Genomic DNA, 13,086 nt, shown 5'->3' with positions numbered 1-13,086 from the left:
GTGTGACTCAAAGACACATCCAGCAGGGAGACCCGCTTGGTACTTTCAAGACTTGAAAGTTGGGAAAAAGCATCTAATCTGCCTGGTACAATGACAGCAGAAGTAGCACCAATCCTAAACCTCAACCAGGACATGAAAGCACTTAATATTTTAAAATTCACAATACACATCCATCTTCTTTCTCCACCATGCTAGAAAGTACTCTGTGAATTCATTTCCCCCATGAATGAAGAAGAACTGTGTCCATGGACCTTAAAGCCAACCGACTGTTTACCTCTTACCACTACAGCTTCTTTGTAGGAAGTTTGTCTCAAAACTGATAAATCAGCAGGGTAAAAAAAAACCAGAAAGGTGACAGCTAAAGCAATTTAGCCTCAACTGGAAATTTCCATTGCCTAGCTCTCGGATGTTACTGGATGCCAGACAGAAAGGAAAAGTGCCAGTCTAACTGCAAATGGTGAAGACAGGGAATACAGAAGGGGAAAAAAGATTGGGACAATAAATATAGGTGCCTTGGTTGTACAGCATAACTTAGATACATGTCATGCTACACAGCTTATCTTAGCATGATGTTTGTTCGAAATATCAATCCTTGTATAATGGTTCAGATGATGGAAGGACCAAGTTCAAATTTATGCATTGACACCATTGATAAGAAAAAAACAAAGACTATACCTTTACCAATTTCCAACTGGCAGACATGAGTTACCAAAGTGTAGTCCTAGAATCGTTGAAGTAGCACAGGACTTTGTTAATTCTCTATGCAAACACAGGACTTCCCTTTTAAGGCTGTCAACCAAACTTGTCACCACTTCAACCTCCCCTTGTAAGTTCAGAACCAAAAGACTCTTTAAATGGTAGTTCCTGTGAATAAGATCCTGACAAGTCAATCTATGACCGCTTGAAAACAAGTTAGGTACGAAGGTAAGACACGCTACTCCTCTGAGGGGGGAAAGACAAAACCCCAACACATCTCCTAGAAAACAGAGCCAAAGGAGGGACAGGAATTTTAAGCACTTAACCTATGGAGGGCTCTCCAGTTCAGCTAAACACAAAAAGAAAGTGCATCTCCTAGGGAATACTTCACCTTTTTGTGACAACATGAGAGGAAAAAAATACTACGGTATTTCTGCTTCTGCCTGCTAAATACGGCCTCTGTCCCATAGCTTTTTGAATCTGCTTACCCTCTGGCAGTTTTAACAAATAGAAGTGATGGTGCACAACTCTTACTTATTTAACTTCTCCATGTCAATCATGATTTTACAGACCTTTGTCTCAGCTGATCTCAGTGTCTCTTTTTTAGGCCAAGAGTCCTACACTATTTACTCTTTCCTTATAAAGATGCTGTTCCTTGCCACTGTTCACTACCATGGCTCCCCTTTTACCTCTTTTGATATCTACTGTATCTGTTTTTAATGGAAACTGTCTTTTCCCTTTAACATTAATTTCATTTGCCCTCTTACCACCTTGTCAACAGAGGCTCATGAGGTCTTTCAGCAGTTTGCGACAGCTGATCTTCATAATAGCTCACTGTATAACCTAGCATAATCAGCAAACTTGGCTTCTGTTCTTCCTCCTTTTCCTAGATCATTTATGAATATGTTGAGCTGTACAAAAGGCCACAAGGCTGCTCATTCCAAGACTCTGATGGTAAACCTCTCCACTGTGAAAACTGAGCATGTACTTTTTCGGGGTTTTTTAAATCTTTTAATCTGCTACTATACTATGACACAACCTCTCCCCTTACATCCAGACTATTCAATTTAAGTGTCTTCAGTGAGTTATGGTGTGTAATACTCTTCGGGAATTTAAAAAAAAAAAAAAAAAGAAAAAAAAGAACTAACTCCAATTGGTTGTGATTTCCTTTCCCAAAAGCTATATTGGCTTTTTGCCAAAGCATCATATTTTTAATTCATTTCTTTAACATAGTTTCTATCAATTTGTGCAACAGAGATGTGACCCAATTTGGGGTGAAACTAGCCAACAGGTTCCAAAGTTACAAGACAGAAGTCACACAGACAACATTGGCATAATGCAAGCCTTATTTCTTTAGGAAACCAGTCCAGAAGAAGAATTATGTAAAAATATGAACTACCATCTATAACAACAAAGTGTTATTTGATATTGAAATGTATTCTGTGTTGGCCTACACATAGTATTTCTGCTTTATATATACTATATATACATGTGTGTGCATGTACACAAACATATAATTATGTATGTATTAAGCTTGACTTTTAATTCTTCAGGTTTATATCCACTATCTTAAATTACTGCACTTATATGCACACACAAAAAAGAGATATTTGATACATTCATTGTAAAACAGATTCTCATCAGAAAATGAAAAATACAAGAAATATGAAGTATAAAAAAAATCATGTCCAGTACAGTATTCCTTCATACTTACACTCCAAACATGGTGGCTCTCTACAACTATAACTTCGTATTCTCTTGCCTTAATAAATGCAATCTTGCCCAACTTAAATTCATACAAAATACTACCATAAAGATATTTTTCTGGTTCATTAGTTCGACTATGTCACCCTTCTGCACCCAAGTGCCTCCCTTATCCCTTCACCATCAAACATGAACTTCCTATCTGCATTTGTATGACCTTTCAAATACCAAACTATAGCATGTATGTTGACTTTCATTTGCTATCAGGATGTCATGCTTGGCCACCTCTTTGCCAGGGCTAGCCTTACTTGTCCATTTGTCAAATCTCCCAAATAAACCCCTCTGTTCTTTAACTGATACCAGCATTTTTGCATGAAACATGCAAAACTTCATGTGTTTTCCTCTGTTAAATCCTTTCTTAAAACATGTTCTGATAACAGATGTTGGTTAGAGCAATGATAAACTGTAACCAGCATTTATGCTACTAGTCATAACATAGTCATTATTATTATACACTTGCACAGACTATTTTTAAAAATCTATGTGCTCTACAAAGATGGGACTATGTAATATTATGGGGAACTTCTAGCCACTATAATGTTTTCACAACAAATACAATTTTTATTCACCTATTTTCCAAACAAATCATTGTTTCTTTTAACATTGAAAATAAGCAGGTCAATAACAGGTTTGCTATCTTAAACCCTTGTGATAGTTTACCTGAGTTGCAGCAACAACAGTAGTTATAGAAGGCGCAGTTGAAGGTGATAGAGCTCCCACTTGCTGCAAGTGGCCTGAAGCCTGCTGAGGTAAATGAGAACTGGAAACGGGAGTGCTAGATCCTGAGCCAGATACTGCATTTGGAAATGATACTGCTACATCATTGCTGCTAAAAATACCTGAAAAAAATTACAAAAACGATTACATACATCTCTCTCTCTCTCCCCCTCCGTTTTCTAGTAACCATGTAAATATGCAGTAGAAAATTAATCAAGACAAACAAGATCACTTAATACATAATGCAGAAAGCTCCTGTGTTGAAATTCTAACCATGCTGATTGATCAAAGTGCTCTCGTCATTTGACATTCTACAGTTCAGGGAACAGAGACTGATTCAGTTTTAAGTTTTTGTAAAACATGTGTGATAAATCAAATATTTATGTGCATTACAAAGTGCTTAAATATTAACAGTAGCAGAATTTTTGGCTAAAATGCCTGCCTTCAACTGAGTCTGCTATCAGAGTTTGTTCTTTCAATGAATTACAGTAAAAAGTAAGTAGATAAAGAATGAAGTATTGGGCTATATAACATACACAATACAGATGAAAAAATACTTTTTAACTTTAAAGTAAAATGTTTCTAAACAACATACATTTGTCCAAAACTGTAATTTTGGCAACTAAGGATTGGTTGTGTATTTTCAGAAAAACACTGACAGCAACTCTGAGGACAAAGTACTCAGATTTGCTGGTGGAACTGGTGGTATTTCGTATATCACAAACTAAAACTCCATCCGTGATTTATGGATGCTTGACTAACATTTCTGCTAGAACAGCCAACAAGTAAATGACTAAACATGTTAACATTAGTCAGACTTGTATGTTAGCAATTTAAATAGGAAGAGTTCATACCCCTCTGTGAAGCCATTACTTCTGTTCATCTACATGCAGGGTAAAGTTCATTATATAGGTTGGGAAAAAACCCTACTGACCAGAAGCCCAGGACAAGAAGTAGTACCTGTCTATGAAACTGTTAGGCTCCACGTGCATTAGATAAGTGAGCTGTCAGCTGGCCAAGGAATATCAAGCATGGTAGCACTGAACTGCAGTTAGAGGAAGAGTGCCACAGGGAGTAAACAGAAGTAGAATGAACATGGTTAGATCAAAAAAAGCAACAGAACTGAAATGCCAGTTAGAAGGCAAAGGGTGGAGCTAGTTTGTCACTCATACAAATAATGATTTGAAGAAGGCAGTGACAATAAGAAGATACGCAATGTTAAAACACCACTCGCCACCCAGCAATCCCTCTGAGCACAGGCAGTCAAGGGAGACTAACATCATCCAAACCCACACATAATACGCAAACACTGATGCATCTTAAAATCCCTGCGTCTATTAACTGTCAAGAAAAATGGAAGAGAAAACCAGACAGACCCAGTAGAGAAAGAAGTATGGAAAAAACAGCTGAAGACACATTCCAACACCAACTTTTTCCTGCCTAGCCAAGGTTAGTGACTTCTTGTCATCTTCTCCCCAATCTCTTCATCATAGTACAATTCCATCCCTACTCCACTTTTCTACTGACCTTTGTATCTTTTTCTATTTAGCACACCTCCCTGGCTCATCTTCCTCTCCTTTTTTTTTTTTCTGTCACCATCCCAAAAATCTACAGTTATGGCATTACTAACAGTTAAGATCCTTAAAGTGTTCACTTTGTTATGACCTTTCTCCAATTATATCTGCCTCATCTAACTAGACAGTAAATTCTATGGATCTTGCTCTAGATGCGTCCCTACACACCACCAAAATTAACACTATTAGCAAACCTTGCTACTGAGTCTACTCTTAAATTACAAGCACAAAAACTGAAATATACCCCAGGTCTTCAAAAGATGTTTTTAAAATCTGCTTTCAATCAGAGATTTTAAATCAATAAAAAGGATGAGATTTTTGACCCTTCATATTTTGAATGCATTGAAACACTTAAACATACAAAAATTCTTGAAAAAGAGGAGATTCACATGCAATTATCTGTCTCCAGGAACTGTGAATTTTAAGGGTAAAAATAATGAAATATCACAACAGTTATGATTAAATCATAAGAGCTTGCTGTAACTCTCATAATATGTCAATGATAATGAGTGGAGAAAAGAAAATTTTTGGTGAGAGTCAAGTAGTAAAATAGAAAGATGTTTTGCCAGAAAGATAAAGCCACTCCAAAATTTTACAGCTATTGTAGATCTTTTTCTTAATTTTTTCAAAATCTTACATATTTAATAAGTGCAGAGCTTCTGCTGCTTCTACTTTAATGATAAGGTTTATTCTTCCTCTTAAAAATAAAATTCTGGAATACAAGGAGATAGTTATAAAAATCACGGGCATAAAACTATGTCAAAAGAAAGACAAGCAATAAATCAGTTTTCCACTGGAATGAGGTAAGTTGTTATTTGTTGCTAGCAGTAGTACTTGTAGTGGTAGTATTAAAGACACTCACTATATGTTGCTGTTGCAAAATACAGGACAAATATGACCTATCTGCACATTCTGGGCTAAATATTTCCATTTAGCAATACCCTACTTAATACATAAAGTACACCCACTTTCTGGAACTAGTCATGCAACCAAGATATTACTCCACGCAAGCATTCGAATAAGAACTGTATGCTGAACATACAAATAAATCCTTGATTTTCACACCGTGTCAAAAATATCTGTATAAAAACTATGTGCATATCATATTAGAAAGCCAAGAAAGTACATATTTTAAAATGTCTCAAACATATCAAGTTGTCCTTTTGGGATTTTTGGGAGACATAAATCACTTTCTGGATCAGGAAGGAATAATAATGAAAGCCTAAACAAATCACTATAAAACCACATTAATGTTTAAAACAAACAAACCACCTTGAAGTATTTCCCATGTTACTGAAAGGCCAAATAGCTATAGTTTGTGATAAAGGGCATTGTGTAATTTGCCAGAGACATAAACAGCATGGTTAAATACAATCTTTAGCATTTTAGACAGAACACAGTTCTTCGACTGCAGGTGAAAATGGGCATGTAACACTGTTCAGGTAAAGTTTGACTATGCTTAATACTGCTAACATAGCTGCAGAACATGGGTTTCAGGTTCTGACAGATAAAATGCACATATAGCCTGCATTACTGGATTGAAAGGCTTAAAAAACAAACAAACAAAAAAACCAAACCAAAACAAACCCCGCAAAACAAACAAAAAAAAACCCACAAACCAAACATGTCTGGACAACAAATAACAGCCTGCTTAGCAGAAATGTAGTACTACAGAGCAGGGAACACATCAGATTATGCAAACTGGAAAAAACCTGTTTTCTTTTTGCTGACAATCAATGACAAAATAGATAGAGGAAATAAAAGAACTTCAAGAATAGTGAAAAACAAAACAGCTTCAAGTCAGAACTAGCTGTGCAGCAACATACACCAAGCGGCACACAGAACAATTCTAGTGATTTTATTCAAAATCTCAAAAATAAATAGTTCCATGAGCAGAAGAATTAACAAAACAGATTTAATTCTGGCTTTCAACAGTGTTGCATCTCACAGATGACCTCAACGCACTATGCTTTCCCACCACGATTTCTGTATCTAGCTATGAAATCCTCAGTTCTTTTTATTTTGCATTACTATAGCCCCTGAAGTTATTCACCTCCCTTACATTCCCTTCCTATGCTGGTCACTGCCTAGTTCAGCAGGACACAAAAACAAGCAGTGGTTACTCTTGTAGCCGTACGCTGTCCATCCCTATTACAGGAACTTACATATTTTAGACTCCTTTATCAAGTTTGCTTGAAATTGGACAACAGGCTCAAAGCTTACTGTGGGCCAAAATCAAGAGAGGCAACATTCAGACTGCTTTCTTAGGAAGCTAGGGAAATGTTCTCCCTACCATAAAGCTGTATTTTCTTTCTTAAGTCAGTAACTTGAAACTCTTGCAACAATTGTGAAAAAAGGAAGTTATTTGAGATATCTGTCATAAGTTGCAGATCCTAGCATTTTGCCAAAACTTAAGGAATAAGCAGAATATGGTCAAAGAGATTTATTTTTTTAAATGCAAACCTGCAACCCCACAAAAGTTGCACAGAATCACAGAACCTTCCTACCTGGGGGAGGACAGACAGACATGGGGCAGGGGGGTGGGGACAACAACCGCAAAGGGACTTGTAGTAGAATTCACAGAAATAAAAGGAAATTTTGAGTTACATGAACAAGAACTTCCTTTACAAAAACGGAAACTATATATATTTTCAGTAACTTCACTTCCTGTGGTGATCTCAGAAAGTCTCCCCTAAAAACATGACAACTTTCTATACACAGCAAAATGAAAAAGTGCCTTTGAATGAAGCAGTCCATTAATTAGTAACTAAACATGTAGAAAAATTGATTAAGTTTAGCTACACAAGAAGTAACATATTCTATTCCAGTAGAACATTAATAGTGGAAGAAATATCCCACTATTTGTTATTTTGTAATATGGACATAAGCTAAAGTGAACCTAATACTAAACACAAGCAAACAAACACAGGTTATTGTGACACAGTTGTCTAAAAAGAGAAGAAAGTAAGTTGTGTTTGAAACACCCAAGCTAGCAACAGGATTTCATTTCAATTCATCTGAGATAATGAAACCATAGCTTGGATGCTAGAGCAAACCTGTTTCCTCATGAAGAAATCTGAAATCTAAGAATCAAGTAATCAAGCTGTTTTCCTGCTGCTGAGGAGCAAAGTGGCAGTGTTTACTTTCAGATAGGTTTCTATAAGACAGTCTGCAGTAAAGTTCTAGGGGTGCACAGAAATGATAGTCACTGATCTGCAGCGTGATAACAAGCCAGCATTTCCCTCCCTTTCAGTGAATGAGGGTCCTTTTTAGATAGAGGTACAGCAGCCTCTGTCACAGATCAACAGTCAATGCCCTCCTTTCATGAAGGGCATTGTGTGTTCTCTCCATGATGAGGTAGAAGGAAAAAAAGCCCCCAGACTCAAAGTACCCAAAGAATACACACTGCTGGGACTGCAGGGGAAGAAGGACAATACAAAATACAGGTACACGTTTCCAAAACAGAACAACTAGTCTAGTTTCATACCTATTGACAGAAGGCAGACTGCTGTAATTATTCCCTTTGGAAATACTCTGTAGATCAGATTTATAGTCAAAGACCAAAATACTTGACAAGAACCTTCATACAACTGAGGAACACATTTCGGCATGGCAATATCATATATATGATGAATCAGTGATCCAAGACAGAGGTCATATCTTCATATACAGCAAAGACCTGAAATCTGCCATCAAACTCAATTAAAATTAACCCCAAATCCTTGACAGCTCAGCTAGCAAAAGATGTTTAGTCAATCTCTTCTGCCCATTCCCATTCCTATGTCCATGATCCTGACTGTACAGCTAGCTACAGTCATTCAGAAATGTATTCAATAATGGGGTGGGGGGTGAAGGATCAGAACTGATCCATGTAGCTACCAAAATGGTCTACTCCTCTGTTCAAGCTAGTCCCACCTGCTACTGTGAACATTATTTTATACTTGATCCCATGTTCATTAATGACCATGTATGTCAGCAGTGTTACAGAATTCACTCTTCAATATACCAGCTAACTAACATGAAACAACACGTATGAGTTGCTTAAACCAAGCTCGGTCAGTATATAGTCCTCAATTAGTTTTTTTTTTTTTTCCACAGGTAGGCTTTTAAGTACAAGATTTCAAAACTGCCTAAAATACTGTCAGAAAGGTTACAGCTTCCTGGTGCAGTGTGCCTGCTCCTACTTGAATTAATCCAAGCCTCTACAGGTCTTAACACTACAGCCCTCCACTGCAGAAGGCCTCAAACCCATGTTTTTCATAGCCCAGTCAAGGTGAATTTGCTCTCTGAGAGGAGAGCTTTGAACATGACACAAGGAGACAGATGAATGACACGCTGGACTAGGAACACAGGGAGAACTGTATTGTTTTCCTAGCCCAGTATATCCATCTCAAACAGTCACCAACAGCAGCTGCACAAGTAAAAGCACAAGAAAAGGGCAAACATGAAGTAATACTTTCCTCAAATATTCTCCCAGCCTCTAGAAATCTATAACATACAGACCTTGAGGAATGGTCTTTGTAATTATTAGCCTTAAATTTGCTTCCAACCCTGCCCCAATGAATTTCTTCCAATCCTTTATGAACAGTTGTCCATGTCCCATGGCAAAGTTATACCTCAGTTAAACTGTGTGGTCCTTTTTTTTTTTTTTTTTTTTTTTGGGTGGGGGGGGGGGGTGGGGAGTGGAAGGCAGGGATGACACAGGGACAAACCTCCTTTTATTTGTTTCCCCCAGATGTTCTGATTTCCCACAATAGGTCCTTGAGATGCTTTATAACTGTGTGTTTAAGATTCACATATATAATTCAGCTTTATGAAATAAGACACATTAAGAATTTCATGCTTATTCTAGACTGATTCAAGAAGTTTTGAAGTACTCTTCTAGAATAAGAGCAACAAGATGAAGAGTTCCATGATCATATCTGAGACACATATGCTCAGAACTACAGGAAAGACCTGTACTTCAAGTGTATCACAGCACAGAAAGATCTTTGCAAGAAGAAAGAGTTAGACAGATATGGAAGAACAACTGATAAATAAAGATCTTAAGTTCTATTTAGACATTCACTTTTGTCATGGTGAGCCAAGACAGACAAGCCTAAGTTACTTTAATATGACATACTAAAAACAAAGCAGTTTTAGGCTCTGTCCTGGTTTCAGCTGGGATAGAGTTAATTGTCTTCCTAGTAGCTGGTACAGTCCTATGTTTTGAGTTAGGTATGAGAAGAATGTTGATAACACTAAAGTTTTCAGTTGTTGCTAAGTAATGTTTAGTCTAAAGTCAAGGATTTTTCAACTTCTCATGCCCAGCCAGTGAGAAAGCTGGAGGGGCACAAGAAGTTGGGAGGGGACACAGCCAGGGCAGCTGACCCAAACTGGCCAAAGGGGTATTCCATACCATGTGACTTCATGCCCAGTATATAAACTGGGGGGAACAGGGGCGGGGGGATCACCACTTGGGGATTAACTGGGCATTGATTGGCAGGTGGTGAGCAATTGCACTGTGCATCGTTTGTATATTCCAATCCTTTTATTATTACTGCTGTCATTTTATTAGTGTTATCATTATTAGTTTCTTCTGTTCCATTAAACCATTCTTATCTCAACCCACGAGTTTTATTTCTTTTCCCAATTTTCTCCCCCATCCCACTGGGGGCAGGGGCAGGGAGTGAGTGAGTGGCTATGTGGTGCTTAGTTGCTGACTGGGGTTAAACCACAACAGGCTCACTAAACGAGTATTCCTGAGTAGGAGTATGACACTTGTGATCTACATTTCTTAATGATTTCTACGGAGAACATGTGTTTGCTTAAGATCTCCAAAAACCTACCATAGCTTCAAACTATTCTTACAGCAATCTATCTCAGTGCTGAAATGGTGACTCACTGGAAGCACAAGATTCCTCTTCACTGTTAACATAATTAAGTCTTTTACAGGAGTTTCTGCTTCAAAAATTCTCTCTTTTGGATTCCAGTGATCTGAAGTTGTTGTCTTTGAAGGCATGCTGCAGGATGCTCAACTGAGCCAGGATTTTCAAAAAGCAGACACTAGAGAGGCTAACAAATAACAACAGCAATTCCATTGTGATCAGTTATTTCTGGTGGGGGGAACAGCTGTTGCCCAAATTGACATAGCTGTCATTAGGAACAATTAAAGCTTTAAAGTGGTATTCCAGAAACTCAGGGACAGGTAGTTAGTTATACTTAAGGCTGTAACATTTGACAACTGAACAATAACACTCCATTATTCAATACTCTGAAAAAAATGTGCATAAAGGAACTAGTTCAGGATAACTTTGTAATTTGCCCTTCTCTTGTTCCTCATTTTTTAAATTTATATAGTTTAGCAGAGCACTACTGTCCCCATGCTTCAATACAGGCAGATGCCTTTTTATCAACACTGTAAAAGTCTGCCCAAATTGGGCTAGATTCAAAAATTTTTATTCATTCATGCTCAGTACAGATTCTGCCTAGTTTAGTTTATCTTGTTAAAAAAATCATACCATATCTACTAAATTTTGCCTGCACTGATGCAGAGGCCAAGGCTACATACAGAACTGAAAAGTTTCTTTGGAAATGTGCCATCTTCTAAAGCCAACCAGTGCTAGGACTGGCACGATGGATGTCTGTTCTGTGCTACGACTCTCCTCACTGCAACTCACAAATTGGCATAAGACAGAACGAGCAAAAACAGAGACCTGAAAACAGGAACAGGAGTAAGAAATAAAACAGACAGAAGACAGAACAAGCAAGAACAGAAGTAGCCGTAGAAAGGCTACAACCAACAACTACAAGTTACAGCTAGGTCTAACATAAAACAACAACATTTAGGTCATCACTCCCCACAGTCTTTTTTTAAAGTATGCACTAAAATCCTCAACAAATATGTATGTCTGTACCCCCTCCTCCTGCTTTCCAGTGGTAGGCCCATAAAAATGATGCAGAAGAGATGAGACTTCAAGTCAAAACAGTTTGACTGTAGGGTCCAGATTAAGACTGAGAACAACAAAGCACAAAGTTATCACACAGCAAATAGCAGTGAAAACTTTACATCTCAACTGCAATTTTTCAGGTTTTTTTAAACAAATTTTTTAAGAAGTTGGCCATAAAACTGAGAAACAGAGCACTGAGTACTGTCTTTTACTGGCAAAACCGCAGTGTGCCACTTCTGCCATGAAGTGTCTTGACTCCTTTAAGACAGGTATCTTTATGGAAAGATACAGCTTGCATAACTCCATTTTCTAGTCCTCTTTTTTAATTGACCCCTTCAACTGTGTTCAAGACTTTAGCTATCATCTTTGCTCCTTTACACTTTGTCAGCACCAAATTCAACTGACAGACTTCAACCATCACCTTTATACTAGCATAACTATCAAATGAACCTCTCTGCTCCAAACTTGTGTTGTCTCCACTCAAACCAAAACTCCGAATTTTTTCTTTTTCTTTTTTCTTTTCTTTTTTTTTTTTTTTTTTTTTTTACTTTCTTGCTGATGTGCAGCCAACTTAAATTCAGTGCAGTGAAAAAACAAGCTCCTGGTACACTGTCTCCATCAAAACTCTTACAGACAATGCTCAGGACTGTAAGAGTCATTATCTGACTCATAATCTGAATATGCTGTTGGAGTAAATGATCTTCCTATACTTAAATATTTATCCCAAGTTTAAATACTTTCTCTTCATCCTGTACACACATGGCAGGATCTTTCCTTGCTGTTCATATTATCAAAATTTCTACCTACCCTCATCAATTTCACCCATATATATGCTTCTGTCAAAACAAGAGCATGCAAAAAAACCCTGCAAGATCGGGGAGAAAAAAAGTAACCAACCTTAAAATTTTACTTAAAGAAACATGGAAAGGTAGATAAAACACAGCACCACCACCACCCAAAAAAAAAAAGGTAGATGAGATGATAAATCCTGTCCAGACACTGTTCTAAAACAAATAATAAGTGAAAAAAAGCATTATTATTGCCTGACAAGAAAGAATACAACATTAAGTAACCACTTTCCTCTATACTCTTTCAACTTCTATGCTGGAGTTAGGAATACACAATCTTTTTTTTTAAAAAAAAAAAAAAAAGCGCAACGTGGAAAGAAGTCATTGCAAATAGCGTTCCATCAATTTCTATTCTGCACCCTTTTGTGAGCCTATACCTCTTCAACATTAAACAGCAAAAAGGCTCTGCTTATAAAACAGCAGAAACTCACCAAGTCCAAATTCAGCACACTTTGTCAGATACCCTTCAGATGTTTTATTTTTGTTCAGAAAAATGGTGAGCTTGCTTTCCTTCATCTCAAAGCTGGTTCAGAGCACTGTATACCTGGGAGAGTGAGA

At 37.4% G+C, this 13,086-nt stretch overlaps 1 protein-coding gene across 5 annotated transcripts in view; it reads right to left on the bottom strand.

Annotated features, from left to right (window-relative positions):
- Positions 1–13,086, bottom strand: part of MLLT10 (MLLT10 histone lysine methyltransferase DOT1L cofactor) — a 133,196-nt gene that overhangs the window by 34,741 nt on the left and 85,369 nt on the right. For all 5 annotated transcript variants that reach the window (XM_049798200.1, XM_049798202.1, XM_049798198.1 and 2 more), the window contains one exon: positions 3,121–3,299. In XM_049798200.1, the coding sequence (XP_049654157.1) occupies positions 3,121–3,299 (179 nt within the window). The remainder of the gene's footprint in view (positions 1–3,120; positions 3,300–13,086) is intronic.

This window comes from Accipiter gentilis, chromosome 4 (assembly GCF_929443795.1).
Source record: "Accipiter gentilis chromosome 4, bAccGen1.1, whole genome shotgun sequence".
Lineage (NCBI taxonomy): Eukaryota > Metazoa > Chordata > Aves > Accipitriformes > Accipitridae > Astur > Astur gentilis.
Note: the sequence above shows the minus strand (reverse complement) of the source record. Positions and strands in the feature narration are given on the sequence as shown.